Source organism: Diplotaxodon limnothrissa, linkage group LG13, assembly GCF_057381915.1.
Source record: "Diplotaxodon limnothrissa isolate DT_005_m linkage group LG13, D_limnothrissa_male_GT1.1, whole genome shotgun sequence".
Lineage (NCBI taxonomy): Eukaryota > Metazoa > Chordata > Actinopteri > Cichliformes > Cichlidae > Diplotaxodon > Diplotaxodon limnothrissa.
In genome coordinates this window covers 27,997,953-28,018,219 of record NC_140608.1, presented here as the reverse complement: position 1 = coordinate 28,018,219, position 20,267 = coordinate 27,997,953, and the positions used below count along the sequence as shown (strand labels likewise).

At 40.4% G+C, this 20,267-nt stretch overlaps 1 protein-coding gene across 1 annotated transcript in view; it reads left to right on the top strand.

Moving 5' to 3' along the window:
• ttc27 (tetratricopeptide repeat domain 27) overlaps nt 1–18,767 on the top strand; it is an 82,106-nt gene extending 63,339 nt beyond the window's left edge. The window contains exons 16-20 of the mRNA XM_085369606.1: nt 3,505–3,670; nt 9,594–9,791; nt 13,439–13,550; nt 17,382–17,482; nt 18,423–18,767. Coding sequence (XP_085225732.1) covers nt 3,505–3,670; nt 9,594–9,791; nt 13,439–13,550; nt 17,382–17,482; nt 18,423–18,548 — 703 coding nt within the window. The 3' untranslated portion in view covers nt 18,549–18,767. The remainder of the gene's footprint in view (nt 1–3,504; nt 3,671–9,593; nt 9,792–13,438; nt 13,551–17,381; nt 17,483–18,422) is intronic.
• Nucleotides 18,768–20,267: the final 1,500 nt, after the last annotated feature.

Below are 20,267 nucleotides of genomic sequence, written 5' to 3'. Positions count from 1 at the left end.
TGGGTCATTATCTTGCTGTAGGATGAACCCCTGACCAGCTAGGCAGATCAGAGGGTTTTGCATGGTGCTGCAGAATGCTGTGGTAGAACAACACACTTCCTCCTCCATGTTTGACAGTTGATGCCACACAGTATGGAGCCATCCCTTCGCCTACAGAGATCCTGCGTGAAGAACCGAAGATTTCAAATTTTGATTCATCAGTGCATAATACCTTCTCCAGACTTCAGTAGTCCTATGGCGGTGTTCCATGGCCCAGCCAAGCCTCTTTGTCTTATTCTGACAAAGAGACAAACCTGCAGCTCAAAGTCTTCTCTTCACAGTTGAAACTGAGACTAAGCTGTACTTGAAGCCATTGTCCTGTGAACTCTCAGAAACGTGTCCTCAGATTCATTTGTGGCGTTGGGTCTGCCAGACCTCTTCCTGTCAGAGTTTCTGAGTCCCTTTTGATGGTGAAGGAAACTGTGCTCACTGACATCTTGACTTTATTTGTGATTTCTCTGTAGGAACGGACTGCATTTTTAAGTGTCATGATGGTCTGTCTCTCTTCCATTGTTAATTACCTTTCTCTCAACATTTTTGTAGCAACACACTACTTTCTGTAGTCAATACTGTTCAACTGATGCTCACGAGGCTATGGCACCACAGTGTGTTCCAACACTGCTTTTATGCAGACAGAGGGGGCTGTAAGTAATCCAGAAAAGTTGGAACACCTATAGGAATTAGTAGCCTTTGTAAAGACAAAAAGGCAGATGCTGTGTAGATTAAAGTAATGTTACTGTCAATATGAGAAATGGTCTGTCAAATTCTATTAACAGGTCGGGGTTCGAATCCAGAACATGGTCCAGTTATTGTGACCTAGGTTCTATTATAGCCACAAGTCATTACATTTTGATAGTGAGCCATATTTATTAGAACTCAAAGTCAATCATAACGAAAGCAAATGGTAGATAAGACTCAGGGGAATGAGGCAAAAATGACAAATGAATGACCAGAAAGACAAAATGTCTTCAGACTGATGCTGACACTGCACTCTGTTGCCCACTGAGGTGGAAAACTTGGAAAATCTCCACATGTCCATGGATGAGAATAATGCCAGTCAGGGTTTCTGCTACTGGGTTTCAGAACATTTTTGAGAATATGATCTGACACCTGATGCTTACGAAGCTTACGAGTGCCAATCACAGGGAAACGGATAAAGGAAATGCTATGCATTTGTTCCGGTAAGGTTAGCATAAAGTTATGCATTAGACTCTGCCAGGCTCATGACAGGACAACACACTGAGTCACACTGTACAAAGAAATAAAAATTCAAAATGAATACAGTTTTGTCAGCTTAAAAAAATCAGCGATTTAACTGGAAAGTTGTTTAATGTTAAGACCAGTCTTACGAATGGACTTGAACCTTCCCAACTTAAGCATTGTAACATGAATGCACATATGGGTAAAGCTTTTAATTAATTTAACCAACATGCATGTCATTGGGCTTGAATGGAAGGTCAATTAGTGGTCAAACAGTACAGATTAGATGCTGAGTTGTGGTGCAACACAAACTGAAAGTGCAGAGATGGCGCTTCAGTAAGTTCAGAGAGATATTTCAGACAGTAGTTCATTTTAATTTTAGTTTTATTTATACAGCAACAAACCAAAGCAACCATTGCCTCAAGACCCCTTATATTGTAAGGTAGAGACCCTATATAACAGCGGTTCCCAACCTTTTTTGCGCCACGGACTGGTTTATGTCCGACAATATTTTCACAGACCGGCCTTTAAGGTGTCGTGGATAAATACAACAAAATAAAACCAGTACCGGTACCAAAAAACAAGAAAATATATTCATAAAACACGTGAAAAGAACCAGGAGAAACCAAGTTATCGATAAAAACGATAAAAAATAAAGATAAAAAAACGATAAAAACCCCAAAAAACATAAATTTCACACCCGAGCCTCACCTCTCGCAGCCTGGTACTAAACGACTCACAGACCGGTACCAGTCCGTGGCCCGAGGGTTGGGGACCGCTGCTATATAATACAGACAAAACCCCAACAGTTACACAAACCTCTTTGAGCAAGCACCTGGCAACAGTGGTAAGGAAAAAATCCCTTTCAACAGGAAGAAACCTCTGGCAGATCAGGGAGGGGCGGCCATCTGCAGATGTTATGAGAGACACAACAAAAGAACACACTGTGGACAGCAGTGAAAAGCCTTCTCTTGACATTAAAAAGCTACTGGATGTATTAAAGAGGGTCATTTCTGTGGCTGATAGTTTGGGACAAGAGTGTTTTTGCAGCCTTGTGGCATAAAGAGTTTCCCTTTCAGGAAAAGAGTATTTAAATGAATCAGTTGTACTGAATTTACTGCATATTGCATAAAATCTGTGAACAAAAATCACGTCTTATGCCTGTTGTAGTTGTGATAGTTACTGCTAGGAGTGTTGGTTTTTAGTAGAGGGAGATGTTTTCTGAATAAGTGTGCAGTCTGCACTTGGTGTGCTTTGCAGCTCAAAAGTTTGTATCGCCAAAACTTGCTCTGTCCTAAAGCTCTTCACTTAGTCATCATGCTGAGGTTTTAGGGGGAAACCCTAATTATTGCTTCTCAATATACTGAGACTTTCATGAAACAGAGCAGAAGTTAACTGTTTTTGTTGTCAGCAGTAACTGCTTTAAAACGGAGGCTGTTGTTCATCTGTAGTTAGTGTAGACAGTCCTCAGCTGGTGTCAGTGTCTGCTTACTGTGGAGGACTGCGTGCGAACTGTGAGCTTCTTTTTGATCTAGCTTCATCGTTAAATCTGTGTGGGGGGGAAACAGCTTAGTGGAATGGAATTTATTAATATTCAACCATTGTCTTTCTTCCCTAATGTCTATAAAAGGAATTTAGACCAAAGTAATTCTGAATTGAACTGTATGACAAACTTGCCATTACAGATGAGTGAAGTCGCTCTCATTCAGGGTGTCCCATGCTGTCATTTAGTCATTCAGAAGTAAATCCAGTGCATTCTTAAGCTTTGCTGTAAAATAGTATCTCACCTGTCCCAGTTTACAGTCATCTCTGCCTGCCTGCTGAGACAGTCTTCACAGCAGTCGTTACAAGCATCAGAACTTCCCAGAACTTTGTAACCATCCAGACAGTGTTCAGATATTTATTTATGTACTTATAATGTACAGATAAACAAACAAACAATAAAAATACTCCAAATAAAAATATGTGAAGTTCTTCATTCCAGCCCATGTTCGTGTCTCTGTGTTTTTTGTTTTTTTTGTAATTTCTGGCTGTGGGGGCTTTTCAGATACAGAGGTAGACTTTTAGCCCTTGACAGCAGCCTTCTGTCCGTTCGGGCCTGAAACCGAAGCAAAGCAGGCGAGTTTTTAATTAATACCTGGTTAGTTCTACTGCCAGTTAAGCTCAAGCAGTTTTGAAATGAACCAAGCCTAGAACTTCCTAGAACTCTGTTCAACACATTTAATGATCTACTTCTAACTTGTCTCTCCTTTTTGTCATTGGCAGAAATAAGGCTTTTCGAACCCTGCAGGAAGCCCTTAAGTGTAATTACGAACACTGGCAGATCTGGGAGAACTTCATTGTTGTTAGCACTGACATCGGAGATTTTGCTGAAGCCATCAAGGCATACCACCGTCTTATGGACCTGAGGGAGAACTACAAGGACATCCAGGTACATGACTGCACTTAGTCTCTTCTTTTGTTCCATGTAGAATGGGGAAAACATTTATTCTAGGCTGCGTGTCTAATGAGACACAGCTTGGCAAACAATAAACTATACCTGGCTGGATAAAGCTTCTCAGGGGCAATCTATGTCTCCTGAAATCTGTTAGGTTTAGCTCACCATGGTCAAAAATAACAAATAAAAATGTCTGACTTGAACACATGAGACAGAGCTGTGAAGCAGGAATTGGTCCCTTTGCTCTCTGTATTTCTTTCACCTTGCAGTGCTCCTAATAAGTTGCACCAATTAACTGACTTTCTGTAAATGAAGCTTTGTCTGTGTTGAAAGGAAGAACTTTTGAAACAAAAGATATACATTTCTCTAAATTCTGGAATACTTGGCTCAAGTTCAGCGTTTTGGCTTTATCCACCTCTTCTACTCTGTGCAAAGTCTCAGAGCTTTGTGAGACGGGGAAACGTGATTTGTTGTCCAATCACAACACACCGAGCAGGTGAAACTGTTAATCTTTATCACTGTGGTCACTCATGCCGAGTCATTTAGAAACTCTGAAGGAAAAGCCTCTTGTAGTCACAGCTCATTAATTCCACAGCAACTGATGCATTCTAAATAAGAAATTAACCATCAGCTTTGAATAAACAAGGCGAGACAGCCAGTGGTAGTATTTCCATTGTTAATGGTCTGCTTCAGCCCTGCAGTCATTTTACTCACATAGTTTTGAGCAATTAACTTTGAAGAAGACGTCTTCCAGCCTAATGGGAATGGATAAAATCACAGCTCTGACTCAGAGATCCTGTGGGCCTCGGAATTAAATATACAAACAGTCACATTTATCCCACAATACATGATCTTCTTCTTTTCTCTCTTTTGTTGTGTCCCTCTTTGTCGTCTCTGTTTCAAACAACCAAAATGGTCATTTATGCAGGTTGTGTCCTGGTCAGCCTCATCAATAAGGTTGGCAGATGTAAAAGCACACCGGTTGAAAAGGTCAGCAGCAGCAGCTTCAGAGCAGCTCACTCAGTCTTTAGTTCTCTGCTTGCCTCCTCCTCATTTTTAAATATCTTCTCAGAACACAGTTTTCTTGAACAGTTTATTAATGGCCGACAATCTCCTACAGACAACCTAACACCAAAGCCCTTTCATGGAAAAGAGCATGAAATTGCACATTTAAGGAGTGCTGTAAAAGGAGTGTTTAGTAATATCAACTGTGACTAATGATAGCTCAGTCACACTAGAGTGAGAACAAAACTACAACCTCCTTGCAACTAGGAAAAATTGGGAATTGTATTTTTTTAAAATATCAAGCAACAGATTGCAAGTAGTCATAGCAACCACTTTTTTGTGTGTTAGAATTCGGTCCCCGAACAGCTGCAGTCTGACTCAGACTCCAGGCTTCTACAACGATGGCCCAAAGCTCTTCCTTGAATCTTGCCTGCCTTTTGTTCTGTTCTCTGTCTAGATAACCCCACACTGCTCCAATAATGTTGAGATTCAGGCTCTGCAAAGGCCAGCCGCGACCGGCCCACTGCCCACATGTGTGTTCAACTTTGTTTTAAATCCAGGTCAATCTGTTTGACCTGGATTACAGATGGTACTGGTGGATCAGAATCTCACTGTACTTTTCTGTGTTTATAATTCAGTGAACATAGAACTTGTTCAATTTTGACAAGCTCGCCATTACCACTGCCTGAAGTGCTGCACCAAACCTTGACAGAAGCTCCACTGTGTTTCACAGATGGCTGCTGCTTTTGATATTCAGTCCAGTTCCTGTGTAATTTGGCATACACCTGCCTGTCCTGATTGTTTCCCTTCCTTAAGAGTAGCTTCTGACAGCCATCCCTCTTCATTTGTGGCATTTTCAACTTCTGGCTTTTTTCCTGCTTTAATCCTCTACTCGATCTTTTTTCTTGTTAAATTATTCCAATTAATTCAAGGTGCTTTTTATGTAATAAAAACATTTGAATAATAAAAGCAAATAAGGCTTTAAAGGGTAAAGTTCAGAAACCAATGGCTGATGTTGCAGTCTTCTGTATTTTGTATAATGTAGATGTCAAACTCGTGCAGATCATCATCAAGGGAACGCGATTAAAACCAGTCCAAAGTCAGCGGCACCTGACTTTGGACTGGGTCATTTCAACAGCACTAGCGATGTTGGATGCCGATTTGCGACAGCCAGGCCCGTGTGTGCTGGCGTGTATGAGATGATTAAATGTTTTTATATGACTACTTTAATAAAATGTAGTACTGTCCCCTAAGTTCATCACCGAAAAGTCTGTCAAAGCTTGAAAGTCTGTACTTTAAATAGCTGTTCTATTTTTACCCGTCTGTTTTTACTTCGATTCACCTTAAAATGCTGCTTTGCATAACTGGTGGTGACAGACTATGTTAATTTCCTTAGATCACAGTAACAAATTTAGAAGCAACGTTTTTGCCTTATTTCATTTTATGTGCTTTTTGTGTTAGTTTTTCATCGCAGGCTCAGAAGGTGGGAGGGGCCACCAAGGATTGCTGTCCTATGGAATGTGGAAAGGGCTACTGACAAGAGGAGCTGGTGGTCACATGACTCAGCTTTTGTGCCTCATGGGGTTAAATGGGGGATATAGACGCACATGCATTCATTTCCTTACAGTTACTATGCACAGGGAGGAGATTTTCTTTTCCATTTTTGGGTAGAAATGAACTTCCTAGAAACTCTTTGCCTGTTATCCATGTTTTTCTTGTTTTCTCTCAACACAGAAATTAGTACTTTTCCACCTAATTTAACACCCTGACACTTCAACAGGAATCTTAATCGATTCATTTAGTTTTTTCCTTTAAATATCACTTTTCACCAGAGTGATAAATACCAAAATACAAAACTAATACTTACAGATGTACTTGCACTGCCACATTCACAAGAATTCACTGGAAAATCCCATCAAACGGACTGAACTACAGATTACCCTCTTAAAATCACACTTAGTGTGTTGGAGTTTGAACAGATGTAGAGGATGTGTCCGTCAGCACACCTCTGAGGTGTTTTGCAGGATGTCTAACGTGATGTTACAGTCTCTGCTCCATAGCCTTGCAGTTGATTTATCTTAATTGTGACTGCAGTGCAACCTGGCAGATGGTTCACTAACTGGTGGGGGTTGGAGAACTGGTAGATGGCAGAAATAAATGGTAAATGGCCTGTATTTGTCTAGCGCTTTACTTAGTGCCTAAGGACCCCAAAGCGCTTTACACATCCAGTCATCCACCCATTCACACACACGTGATGGCAGCTACAATGTAGCCACAGCTGCCCTGGGGCGCACTGACAGAGGCGAGGATGCTGAGCACTAGTGCCACCGGGCTCTCTGACCCCCACCAGTAGGCAATGGGTGAAGTGTCTTGCCCAAGGACACAATGACTGAGACTGTCGGAGCTGGGGCTCGAACCGGCAACCTTCTGACACACAGTGTCTGTAAAGACAAAAAGGCAGATGCTGTGTAGATTAAAGTAATGTTACTGTCAATATGAGAAATGGTCTGTCAAATTCTATTAACAGGTCGGGGTTCGAATCCAGAACATGGTCCAGTTATTGTGACCTAGGTTCTATTATAGCCACAAGTCATTACATTTTGATAGTGAGCCATATTTATTAGAACTCAAAGTCAATCATAACGAAAGCAAATGGTAGATAAGACTCAGGGGAATGAGGCAAAAATGACAAATGAATGACCAGAAAGACAAAATGTCTTCAGACTGATGCTGACACTGCACTCTGTTGCCCACTGAGGTGGAAAACTTGGAAAATCTCCACATGTCCATGGATGAGAATAATGCCAGTCAGGGTTTCTGCTACTGGGTTTCAGAACATTTTTGAGAATATGATCTGACACCTGATGCTTACGAAGCTTACGAGTGCCAATCACAGGGAAACGGATAAAGGAAATGCTATGCATTTGTTCCGGTAAGGTTAGCATAAAGTTATGCATTAGACTCTGCCAGGCTCATGACAGGACAACACACTGAGTCACACTGTACAAAGAAATAAAAATTCAAAATGAATACAGTTTTGTCAGCTTAAAAAAATCAGGGGCTGAGTTGTGGTGCAACACAAACTACAGTGCAGAGATGGCGCTTCAGTAAGGTCAGAGAGATATATCAGACAGTGTTTGATTTTAATTTTAGTTTTATTCATACAGCAACAAACCAAAGCAACCATTGCCTCAAGGCTCTTTATACTGTTAGGTAAAGACCCCACAGGGTTTTTACCTAACAGTTGTGGGGATAGGTTAATTGATTATTCTAAATTGCCCATAGGTGTGAATGGTTGTCTGTCTCTGTGTGTTGGCCCTGCGACAGACTGGCGACCTGTCCAGGGTGGACCCCGCCTTTCGCCCTGTGACAGCTGGGATAGGCCCCAGCGCTTCCCGTGACCCTGAAAAAGATCAGTTGAAGCGAATGGATGGATGGTAAAGACTCTGTATATACAGAGAAAACCCCAACAATTAGACAAAATGCCTATAAGCAAGCACTTGATGCTGGAAAGGAAACACTCTTTTAACAGCAAGAAATCTACAGCAGAATGTGCTTCATGGGGTTTAATGGGGGCTATAGTTGCACATGCATTCATTTCCTTACAGCTACTGTTCACAGGGAGGAGATTTTCTTTTCCATTTTTGGATAGAACTTGAAATGAACTTCCTAGAAACTTTTTGCCTGTTATTCTTGTTTTCTCTCAACACAGAAATTACGTAGTACTATTGCACCTAATTTCACACCCTGACACTTCAACACGAATCTTAATCCCTTTTAAAAGCAAGAAATCTGCGACAGAACCAGGCTTAATCAATTTCAAGTCAGTTTTTATCTAGAAAGCCCCAAACATTCACCTCAAGGCTCTTATTATTGTAAGGTAAAGGCCCTACATGCAAAGTGGTACCGGTACATTAACGGGTGCAGCAACACAAATCAGTAAATCATATCTTCCATGATAGCCACCGCCAAGTTTATTGCAAAGTAACTGATGGAGGATTCAGGGTCACCTCATCCAACCCTAACTATTTAACAAAAGGAGCATTTTAAGCCTACCGTAATCTTAAAAGTAGAGAAGGTGTCTGTCTCCTGAATCCAAACTGCTTCCACAGAAAAGGGGTACCATTCTCCTTTTATATACTCATAAGTAAGCCTGCAGTCTCAGAGCAAAGTGCTCTAATGGGTTGATACGGTATTATAAAAGTGTTTAAGATAAGATGGGACCTGACCATGACAGCTATTGAAACCTGTAATCTCCTCATGTTTGTATATGTCCAGCTGATGGCTTTTGTCCTTACCACCTTTGCTTGTTGTAAAGTCAACATGTGATGCCTAATGTCGGTACTAATTTTGACTTTGGCTCCTGGCTAGCCATAAGATTTACACCCAGTCATACCAAGAAGGCGGCTTAAACCTAGATGTTGCAACAGACTTAGAATGACTTAAAAAGTCATGATTGGCTTAGTTTATGATCAGACCGAAACTCTATTGGTGCAATTGGCCTCTGATTACTCATCTGTGTTCCAATAGTAAGCTGACGTATTACATGCAGAAGTTTCCTTCCTTGTGTTATTTGTTTTTCATTTATTTATTTTTTGACTGTATTATTTATTTATTGTACTAATAACTGTACTAACTGTGGCAAACTGGCATAATTATGAGCAGACTAGTAACTCTATTTATTTAAAGACTTCTGTAATACCATCACAAATTCAAGTTTAAAAATAAAAACTGAAAACCACATTTCCCATAAGCCCATTATTTTCCATCCAGCCTCTCAGTCATTGGGGTTTTAATGGTCTTGAGCAACGTTGCTGGTTGGATTAACAGTGATTAAGGTTGTAGCAACACATTTAAATCAGTAAATCAGATCTTCCATGATGATGTTTAAACTTGTTTTTTTCCCCATCAGATTCTGCAGATCTTGGTGAAAGCAGTTGTTGAGAACTTGACAGACAGCCAGGGTGAGCAGGCAGGAGCCCTCCAGTCCAAACTGAAGGAGCTCCTAGGTCGGGTCAGTTCTCGCCACAGCAGTGACGCTGAGATATGGCGACAGTATGCCCTGCTGTATGGTGACGGCCACAGCTCCAACCCAGAAAACGACGACAAGGTCAGTAACATGCACTCGCATGTCTTTGTTTGTTTGTTTTTGTTGTTTTTTTTTATTCTAACAAGTCTTGGATCTGCCAGTTTCTACTTTACAGCTATACAAAGGGTCAGACCAGCTCTTCATTCAAAGCATGTGATTCCAAACGGTTTGTTTCCTAACAGGTAATGCAGAAATCTGCAGGAAACAACTTCACATACAAGTTCATTTTCATCTGCCTCTTGTTTATATAAAAAACCAAAGTAAAGGCACCTAAACATTAATAAAAACTAAATGCACTTAAATCAGTGGTGTGCGGTGACTTTTACAGAAAGATAATCCTCAACACAAACATTTGTCATCATCTTAGATAAATTTGATCAAATTAAAGCATACCATTTGTTTTTCTTTCTATTAATGTACTGTCTTTAGCTTACATTATAAAACACCTTGAGGCAACTGTTGTTGTGATTTGGTGCTATATAAATTAGAGATGGCACGATACCACTTTTTTATGTCCGATACCGATATCATAAATTTGGATATCGGCCGATACCGATATGAATCCAATATAGTGTGTTTTAATCAATAAAACTGTTTTTTTTATATCTTGCTGCTTTTTGTATAAGTTTATACTCAAGTTTAAATAAACAACAACACTAAAGCTATTCTGTTATACCTGTATGCAAAACATACACTGCACCCAAAATATTTCATAGTTCAGCAATACTGATCAATCTAATAAAGTTAAACCTGCTCCATCCTCCCTATTCTGGTATTTTAAAGAGTAAGCAACCTAACCAATAGGGCTCTAAAACTCCCAGCAAAAAAATAAAAAAATAGGGAACCACCCCCCACCCTCCACCTCATGATGCTTAATCGACGTAATCAACTTTAATTTGATGCAGTGTGAAAAAAATGCACAGAAATCAATTATTTTTCAGGAATAATTAAATAGATTCAACATCTTTCTTCAACAGAATTGCAGACTGCACAGATGGTACCTTCCCAAAGGAAAATTACTATAGCTTACTAGGGTATATTAGACTTAACAGTTACTATATACAGTAATGGACTTCTATACATTTTACACCAGATTAAAACTTTGGGTGTAAGATTCGGATAATTATTTATTAAAAGCTCGACATTTTAAATGAGAATAAGAAAGAAAAGTATGTCTTTGTGCCCCTTTTCCCTGTTCATGCCCTATCGGCCCCCTGGCTAAACTTTGCTAGATCCGCCCCTGCACAGTTACCAGCCGTCAGCTGTAGAAAAGGATCCTGGTGTAGAAAGTGATATTAAATCAATTCTAACAACAGATTATCAAGCTTAAACGTGCTGCTGTTGTTCAGCCGCTGGTTTCCTCTTTCTGGTGCAAAGTGGGCGATAAACAAAGAAGAGAGACGGACTCGCGACAGAAAAGCCGATCAGCTGATCATTAATCAGTTTCACATGGAAGTAGCAGCAGGAGAGGGAGGGAGAAGAGGCAGTCTCTCCATGTATCGGTTGTTAAGCTTAACGTGGAAATGCTTTACAAACATTCAGAGATGAACTTACACATTTGCTTTATTCCTCTCTGTGAGATAACTTCCTCTGAGATGAAATGCTGGTTTGGTAGCGAGGCTACAAATACACACAGCCGCTCTATCATGTGAGCACACTGCTCCGACGTGCTACGGTTATGAGCCGAGTTACGCCATGTCGCAAGTTTTTTGATGTGCTTTTTTGATATTTAATGGATCGGATTACATTTTTTATTTCTCTCCGATATCCGATCCAGTAATTTACGTCAGTATCGGACCGATACGTAATATCGGAGCGGTCCACCTCTAATATAAATACATTGTATTGAATTACATTTGTGCCTTTCAGCACTCTGCTTAGACATCTTCAGCTTTCTGCACTCCTTCCTGACTAAAGAATTGTAAATTCTTATTCTTTAAATCATATGTCAATCGTTTAATCTTTTAAGGACCACACATCTCTGGGGGGGGGGGGGAAAGGTTGTTGCTGAGCTCAGAAACAGGCTAAATCTTGATTTTGAAATGTACATTAATCAAAAAAATCAGCTAAATTAAAAGGCTTGAGCATTGTGTGGCGTGTATGTGCAAATCATTAGAAAAAAGCTACTGCTCTCTGTTTGTCCAGTTCCAGTCATTAACAAAGTGAGACGAACACACCCATAAATGGAGACTGCCACAGTATATATATCAGTATGAAACAAGCGCAGCTTTCAGCAACAATAGCCTGTTGTCCTTTACATTCATGCCACAAGATCGGAGTAATATAAAGGATAGATGCAGACTGGTGTGGAGCTTTTTTTTTTCTTCAATTTTTATTTTGTTTTACAAAATGAAATAATACAAAGTTCCTTGTACTAACAGAATGCCACTGACTGATGTAATATACCGCATAAAACACATTTGAACATTAAAATAACATTTACAAACCTCATATGGTGGAAAAATGTTACCATGATGGCCTCACAAGTCAAATCTGTAGTGTAATCCCTGTTGTTTAACTTTGCTGCTTGAATCATGTATTTAGTTGAGCCACACAAAGTGGCAATAGATGGCTTTGAAAACACCCGTTTGTAGGTTTGGATGCCTAATGATCCATCTGTTAACAGAAGGTCTCGTATAAATCCTCTATCCGGTTGTTCAGTCTGACGTCACTAGCCGTGTCTGGGTCTAAACTCCGCTGCAGGTCCATATATCAAACGATCACTGTGGCATTACTGAGAGTTGAAAAACTGTCTAAAGTCTTTCATCTTTAATAAAATGATCAGCGTTCTGCTCTACCAGGTGTAACAATTGAGTTTAACATCCAGGCATCCATGAAAACGGGATTTATGACATTTAACGGAGTTAGAAGTTAGCAGGGAGTTAGCTAGCTAGCTTCTATATAAATACAATATAGCATGTCCTGACTGCGGGGTTTTGGAAACAAATTAAAACGTACAGCTCTGTTATCACTTCCAGCATAAATGAAGACAGGAAACTAAACAGCAGTGATGTTTGTAGGGTTACTGAAGTTGGGCTAGCTGGTATATGATGATGTGCTACATGACCGCTAGCGACACAGCTATGTTAGCATAATATAAACAAGCTAACTTTTTTCCACTCGATAAAAGTTAACGTGAGTGTTCTCGGTGGTCAGGAACAAATGTAATCGCATGGCAGGATGCTGTAAAAGGACCAAACTTCAGCCAGGAGAACAACTGAGATAATCCATCCACAATACGAGGTTAGTCATTCATATACTGCTGCATGGGCTGGGCTGTAGTTACATCCTAAGGTTTTAAAAACTGAGCTTAAATAAATGATTAGCGGTAATAAAAGCCGAGGGAGGTCAACAGTGATCACTGACTGTTTTAGGAGCTTTTTGAGATCAAATAGAAGAAAATACATAACATTAAACATGTTAACAACACAAAAGCCATATTAAACGCAGACTACTTTAGACCCGGAAGTAGGATTCGTCGCGTCATCACTGAACAACCGGATTCCTTGAGCACTCGAGTGAATCACCATCAATTATTCACTACTTTTGGTTTCCAACAGTCTCCTTGTTTGGAAATTTAAAACAAGTCAAGGGTAAAAGTGGGGGCTGCATTTGACTACCAGAATGGTACTGCAGCTTCTGTGTTTTGTTTTGTTTTGTTTTTCTAGGCACTGCAGTTCCTGTCCAAGGCCCATCGCTGTGAGGTTCAGGGAGGCGGTTGGGAGAAAGAACCTGCTCTCTTCAAGGAGGTGATCAAACAAGCTGTCCACATGGGAGAAGGTTAGCTCACCACCCAGCTCTGTATGCCCTCACAGCCATTTCTCAGAGGAACAGAGAAGATGAAAGGATGGCAATGAGATGGAAAAGCGATATCTGATTACAGTTTAGATGATAATCTCCTCAAACCTTTGATGTTTTCATTACAGTAAGACAGATTCATAGAGTTAAACACTGGAGAGGCAATCAGAAGTGACTTTGAAAAAATAATAATAATGCTGTGAGGTATTAAATGTGTTTGCATTCTCCATCAGTTTATCCTTCCTCCCTCAACTAATGTTAGCCATGTTCCTGGGTGTGATGTTTGGGTTCTTTAAAACACAATTCAAATCCCTTCACTTTTAAATACTTTAGATACTTTTAAATACTTGTGTGTTAGATTTGATTGTCAGTGAATAAGACTGGATTTTTGTACATGTCTACATTAGTTTAGTTAATATTTGTATTCAGTATAATAATAGTAACGATCAATGCCTCATGCTACATATAGTCTGTGGGTTTTTTTGTATGCTGTCTGTGATGCAGCATTATAGAGGTACTTCTGATCATCTGATTCTACCAGGATCACAGTACCATCTGCTCATCTGCAAGCTCTCTTCAAACCAATGTTCAAACCAAAATTCTCCCATATCACCCCTGTGTTAAAATCCTTGCACTGGCTTCCGGTTGAGTATAGATATCAGTTTAAAATCCTCACTTTTACATTCATGTCCCTACAAGGTGAGGCCCCCACTTATATCACTGAGCTTCTCCAACCCTACTCTCCAAACCAGATCCTTAGATCCACTGATTCGTTTGAAAACAAAGGGGGATCCCGCTTTTCAAACCTTGGCTCGAATATTATGGAACAGTTTACCTCCCCCCCTACGCACCATCAACTCTGTAGCTACTTTTAAAAAACAACTCAAAACACATCTGTTTAGACAGGCATTTAGGTAATATTCATGTGTAGTGTACTGTTTTAGTGGATATGCTATTATACCCTCTTTATAGTGTTTTATTTTTCGTTTGGTTTGCTTTTATTCCCTTGTGAAGCACTTTGAAATAACTTCCTGTTTTAAAAAGTGCTGTATAAATAAATTTTACTTACAATGTTTTATTATCTGAAAGAGGAACCATTACATCCTCTAAGATAAAAACAGCAAATGAATTATTCCAAATACCAAAAGGGTAAATTATACATGCAGTGCATCTGGAAAGTATCCACAACACTTGTTCCACATTTTGTCACGTTACACCCTTATTTCAAAATGGAAATACGTTCAGTTTTAATTCACGTACACAATATTGCGGGATTGGTGACTTTTTACTTAGAGTGCTTTTAGTTTTTGGGGTGCTGTGCAGCCTGATATAGGGAGAGCCTGATCAGACCCAGCTGCCCTGCTAGGCTTCCTGGCACTGCCCCACCCGGCCACAACGAGTGAACTCTTTGGCCTAAATGCAAAGTGTCCTCTCTCAAGGAAATTGGGCTCATCATCTGGCCAATACCATCGCTGGCACACATCCACATGCTGTGAGGATGTGAGATCAAGGGAAAAATGAATGCAGTCATGTACAGAGAGCCTTGATGATAACCTGCTCCAGAGTGCTCACTAGGCCGGACTTGACCGAAGGTTTATATGCCAAGAGCACACAGCCAAGATAACAGTGGAGTGGCTTCAGGACCAGAGCCCCGACCCAAGTGATCATATCTGGAGCGATCTGAAAATGGCTGTGCAATGACGCTCTGCATCTAACCTGATGCAGCTCGAGAGGTTCTGCAAAGAAGAATGGAAGAACCTGTTCAAAAATAGTTAGACTTGAGGCTTTAACATGCAACATTTGGAGTTAGGCTGTATAGCTTCTGCTTAAACACAAAAACATCTGGTTGATAAAACTCTTGATCACCTCCCTTACTTGACAAAACGACAAACAAGTAAAGTGCTGAGAATACTTTTGTGATGTATTGGGTAAGCGTTCAGGGTCACCTGATCTATTCCTGCCAATAACCTTTAAAAAAATGTAAGCGCCCAGTTTGTCTCCCAAATACAAACTGGGCGCTGGTTCCACAGAGAAACTTGAAGCCTCTACCTCCCATTCTACTGTTAACCCTAAAACACTAATGTCAGGTGATTTTCACCCACGTAAAACTGATAGTGTTACAAAACTCCACATTAATATAGTTTTTTGCTCTCACAAGTAAACTGAGAGTAAAGTGTTGTATTGAGGTGATGTGGTAGTATGAGTTCTAAGTAAGATGGGGCCTGTTACTTCATGTAGTATTGGCAGTTGGGCATGGAGGAGCAGATCTTTGTCATGAGCTTCTCTTTTAGGTGGAGAAGCATTCAGTGCGTTCGATGCATTACCTGTCCTTTGGGATTGATACCTAATCTCACAGTTGGACATGCTGGTATCTCCCCCTGACCTGATTTAAAATCTGTGAAATTAAAAAAAACACTCAATGATGTAAAAACTTTAATTTTCAAGGAAAAACCCCTGAAATTGGCTAGCATAAATTCTTATAGTGTCCACTAATGGAAAAGGGGTGGAACAATTACTGTTAAATGAAAGCGTCCAAACTGAACCACTGAACAACAGCAGCTTTAATCAGGGAGGTGATCAAGAGTTTTATCAACCAGACGCTTTTATGTTTAAGCGGAAGCTATACAGCCTAAGTCCAAGTACACATTGTTTAATAGTGTTTGAGTACAGAAAATGGCTTCTGGGACACTTAAAAATTACAAAACATTTTGGGAAAGCTACAAACATCAGCCACACTTGAATCTAGGATTCCATCCATCTATCTTCTTCCACTATCCGTGGCCAGGTCGCAGGGGCAGCAACCTAAGCAGAGTGGTTCTGCTCTGAGCCCCTAATTCCTCACCCTATCACTAAGGGAGAGGCCAGACACCCTTCGGACAAAGCCCATTTCCACCGCTTGTATCCACGATCACGTTCTTTCAGTCACGGCTCGTGGGCATATGTGATGGTAGGGATGTCGATCGACTAGTAAATTGAGATCTTCGCTTTTACACTAAGCGCTCTCTTCCCCAAACTGGACCCAGTACAACATCCGCATCACTGCAGCCGCAGCACCAATTCGTCTGTTCCCGTCACTCGTCAACAAGACCCCAAGATATTTAAATTGCTCCACTTGGGGCAGGAACTCGTCTCTGACCCGGGGTGGGGAATCCATCGTTTTCCAGCTGAGGACCATGGCCTCAGATTTGGGGAATCCTAGCAGTGGGAATGAGAATCAGCACCTCCAAAGTACTAAAAGGTTAGGAGTTGATTATATACACACTCTATGAAATACTCAAATAGAGGTAAACATTCGCCAAAAAATGAGCTGGACACTGTCATACAGTAGAAATGCCCAATCAATCTGAAATGGAGAATAACTCGAGTGTTACCATCTGTAGGATTAGATTTTGATTTTGTTTAAAGACAGAAGAATAAATGGAGAGGGCTTAGAGAAAAGATAGCAAAATAGTACTTCCTAGTGAGTTTAGAAAATGTGTTGCTGTTACTCGACTACAGGTCTTGGTTGAACTCTTTCTAATCCCTTTAATCTCCTCCTAATCCCCTCCATGTTGGGGGCATACTTGTGGGTTGCAAAATGGTCCAAACACCCTCCAGTGATACAGCTCACACAAGCAATGAAATGCAACACTTTTGAGGGTTTTGGAAGACACCTTTAGGATTCCTATATTTGATATTTGCGCTTGTGCACGGTTGTCCCAAAGAATTAACTACCATGGTAATAAATCTGATTTCTGACTTTCTAAATGCTGCTTCTGCAGATGCAGAAGCTTTTCCCTGCATTCTCTAAGTCTCTCTTTCTCTGCATCACAGTGGCACTCAGTTGCAGTGTGAAGAAGAGTAATCCAGCAGAAGCTCTTCAGATACTCTCCTCTACACGCCTCAGTCTCAGGAGTCTGGCCACCAAAGCCAAGGTAACATTAAGAGACCCCCACTTAGCACGAAGCAGATATCTGCCTCACTTTATAGACAGTTTTCCTGATCAGGAACTAGGAGGAGGATTGAGTTTAGCCTGTCCTACTGTGTGTGTTCTTACTGTAGCAATTGCTCCTATAGGACCTCTTTCAGTGATGTTTTCGGGTTGTTCCTACTGCTTGTCAAGTACTTCTGACCTGCCCTGAAAAATTAAACACTAAACCTTGTTTGCACCTATTTTGCATTTCCCTTTGTTTACGGACATTTAATGTATGTTGTATACCAACGCTGATATTAAAAGATAAGTACATTTTCATACCATCCATATAAGTAAAAGCTTAGGTTTAGGAGTGCTATGATCACTGATTCATTTTCTTTCTGTTCTTGGCTCTCCATGATATTAGTAAGAATGGGCATCCTTATATGGTCATTCTAGGTGTACAGCTTTGGCTATGAGCAAGAAAGCCACACCTTCCTGCCTCACTTCACCATGGGCAGCCAATCAGAAGAAAAGTTGGCTTGAAGAAATGCAGACCTTAAAGGGGGCAAGACTAAATTACTTTCATCAGACACAGGGTGAAGTCAATGGTTGCATCAAGGCCTAGTATAAGATAAATAAGGATTATTTTAAACTGCAAAATAACAATAAGGTATCTGGAACCTCTTTAGCTCGTGGTCTTCACTCAGTAAGTGATGACGGCAGCACATGCTCATGCAGATGTTGTCAGCATGCAGCCTGACACAAAGTCTTTACCAGGTTGTGACACCATTCAAAGCATCTGTTCTGCCTGAACAAACTCCTCCAGCAGGCGATCAAGACAAATGTCAGACGTGAAGATTTAGACACAGGCGTTTGGGTTGTTAAGTCGTTCTTCTCAGTGGTATAAGTTAACATTAATGACTTTATACTTGACTCTTCCATTGTATATCGTCTTCCAGCAAATCCACACAGACGTGGCCACAGGGAGGATCCATGCTGAGCTGCAGGACGGCGTTACTGCTGTGGAGCAAGTCATCACCGAGCTGCAAGATCTGAGTGGGAAGCTGCGTAACCAGTCACAGTGACCATCCATCTCTAATATGCCCCTTTTGTGGCAAAAGAGACAACCTTTGGTTCTCAGGGGTCCTCAGTAAGACTGAGTAATAAAGACCCAAACCAGCTCTACACCTGCATTTATCATCACAGTGTATTACTGAACCTGTTAAATAAAGCAAGCCAAAGGACTGAATTTGTAATCCTATTTTCATACCTTTATGTCCACTTTGAAATGTAAACACTTACTGGGTGGCATCTTAAAATACAGTGTTAAAAATTTGAATGCTTGCTTTGATTTTTTTGTTGTTGTAAATGAAGTGATAAAATCACCTTTATCTGTGATAAACAAAGTGATCAGTTGACAGATTTTGAAGCTGCATCCATACAGAATAGGCTCTCGGGACAGGATGCAGCTTTAGGTCATCTGTATCTGTAAATATTTAGATCCCTCTCTCATCCACTGAAGAGACACATGTAAATGTAGTAAAAGAAATAGACCTAGATTGTAAAAATGTGATTGATACAGTAGGTTACTGTACCCATTGTGGTAATTTCTGCAGAACAGAACATGGAAGAAAAATCGAGCCTCTATTCCAACTTCTTTGTCGGACATATTTCAAAATGCATACTCTAAAAATATTAAATCTAGGCTCTTTCGTTTTTTTTATACCTATTTAGTTCAGTTTCATTGTACTTATACCCACTATCAGCAAGCACTGGGAAACACGACAGTGGGAAAGAAAAACTCCCTTTTAACAGGAAGAAACCTCCAGCAGAACCAGCCTCAGGGAGGGATGGCCGTCCACCACGACCAGTTTGGGTGAGGGGAGGAAGACAGGGAAGAGAGCCAGAGATTAATAACAAGTGACGATTCAGTGCAGAGAGGTCTATTAACACACAGTGAGTGAGAAAGGTGACTGATTCCCCAGCAGGCTACACCTATTGCAGCATAAATAAGGAAGGATTCAGGGTCTCCTGATCCAGCCCTACCTCATCTGAAGTAAATCCGCAGTTCGAGAGGGAAGTGCACTAATGGGGTGATATGATACTATAAGGTCATTAAGATAAGATGGGGGCTGGTTATTCAAGACCTTGTATGTGAGGAGCAGGATTTTGAATAAATGAAGGGAAGCCAATATAGCTCTATTTGTGCTAAAATAATTTTATAGTCAACTAGGAAATGGCACTGATCTTAACCAGCCTGGAATAAACAAACGGATGTATTGGTGTTTGTCTTGTCTTCCCCTTTCAGCCAATAACACATGTATGTATCCAAATAGTTGCTAAGACTAGATTTGTATGAGGTAGTTGTGTGCTATTTTATAAACTGCCACTAGCTTAACAACTTGCATACATAAACTTTACATGCTAGTTGGTAAATGGAAAATAGACTGGTTATATAGCGCTTTTCTACTCGAGCACTCAAAGCGCTTTATACAATAGTAACTAACAGATTAGTAAAGTACTATAAATGTACACATCAAAGCTGAAGTCAAATTATTTTCTATAGATACAACAGTAGCACAACAGTACAGTGACTCATATTAAGAAAGGCGAGGCTGCTATTAAGGTGCTTATGTCAGCAACAAAGTGATAGATACATAAATGGCAGCAATTAAAAAAACATCCAAGCAGAATGTTTTATTATATCGGAGTTGTTTTGATATTGTAGCTGCAGTGTAAGTTCTTTCTAGAATAACTCAAAATGATTGACTTTTTCCGTCCTTCATGAATATTTAAATGAAATT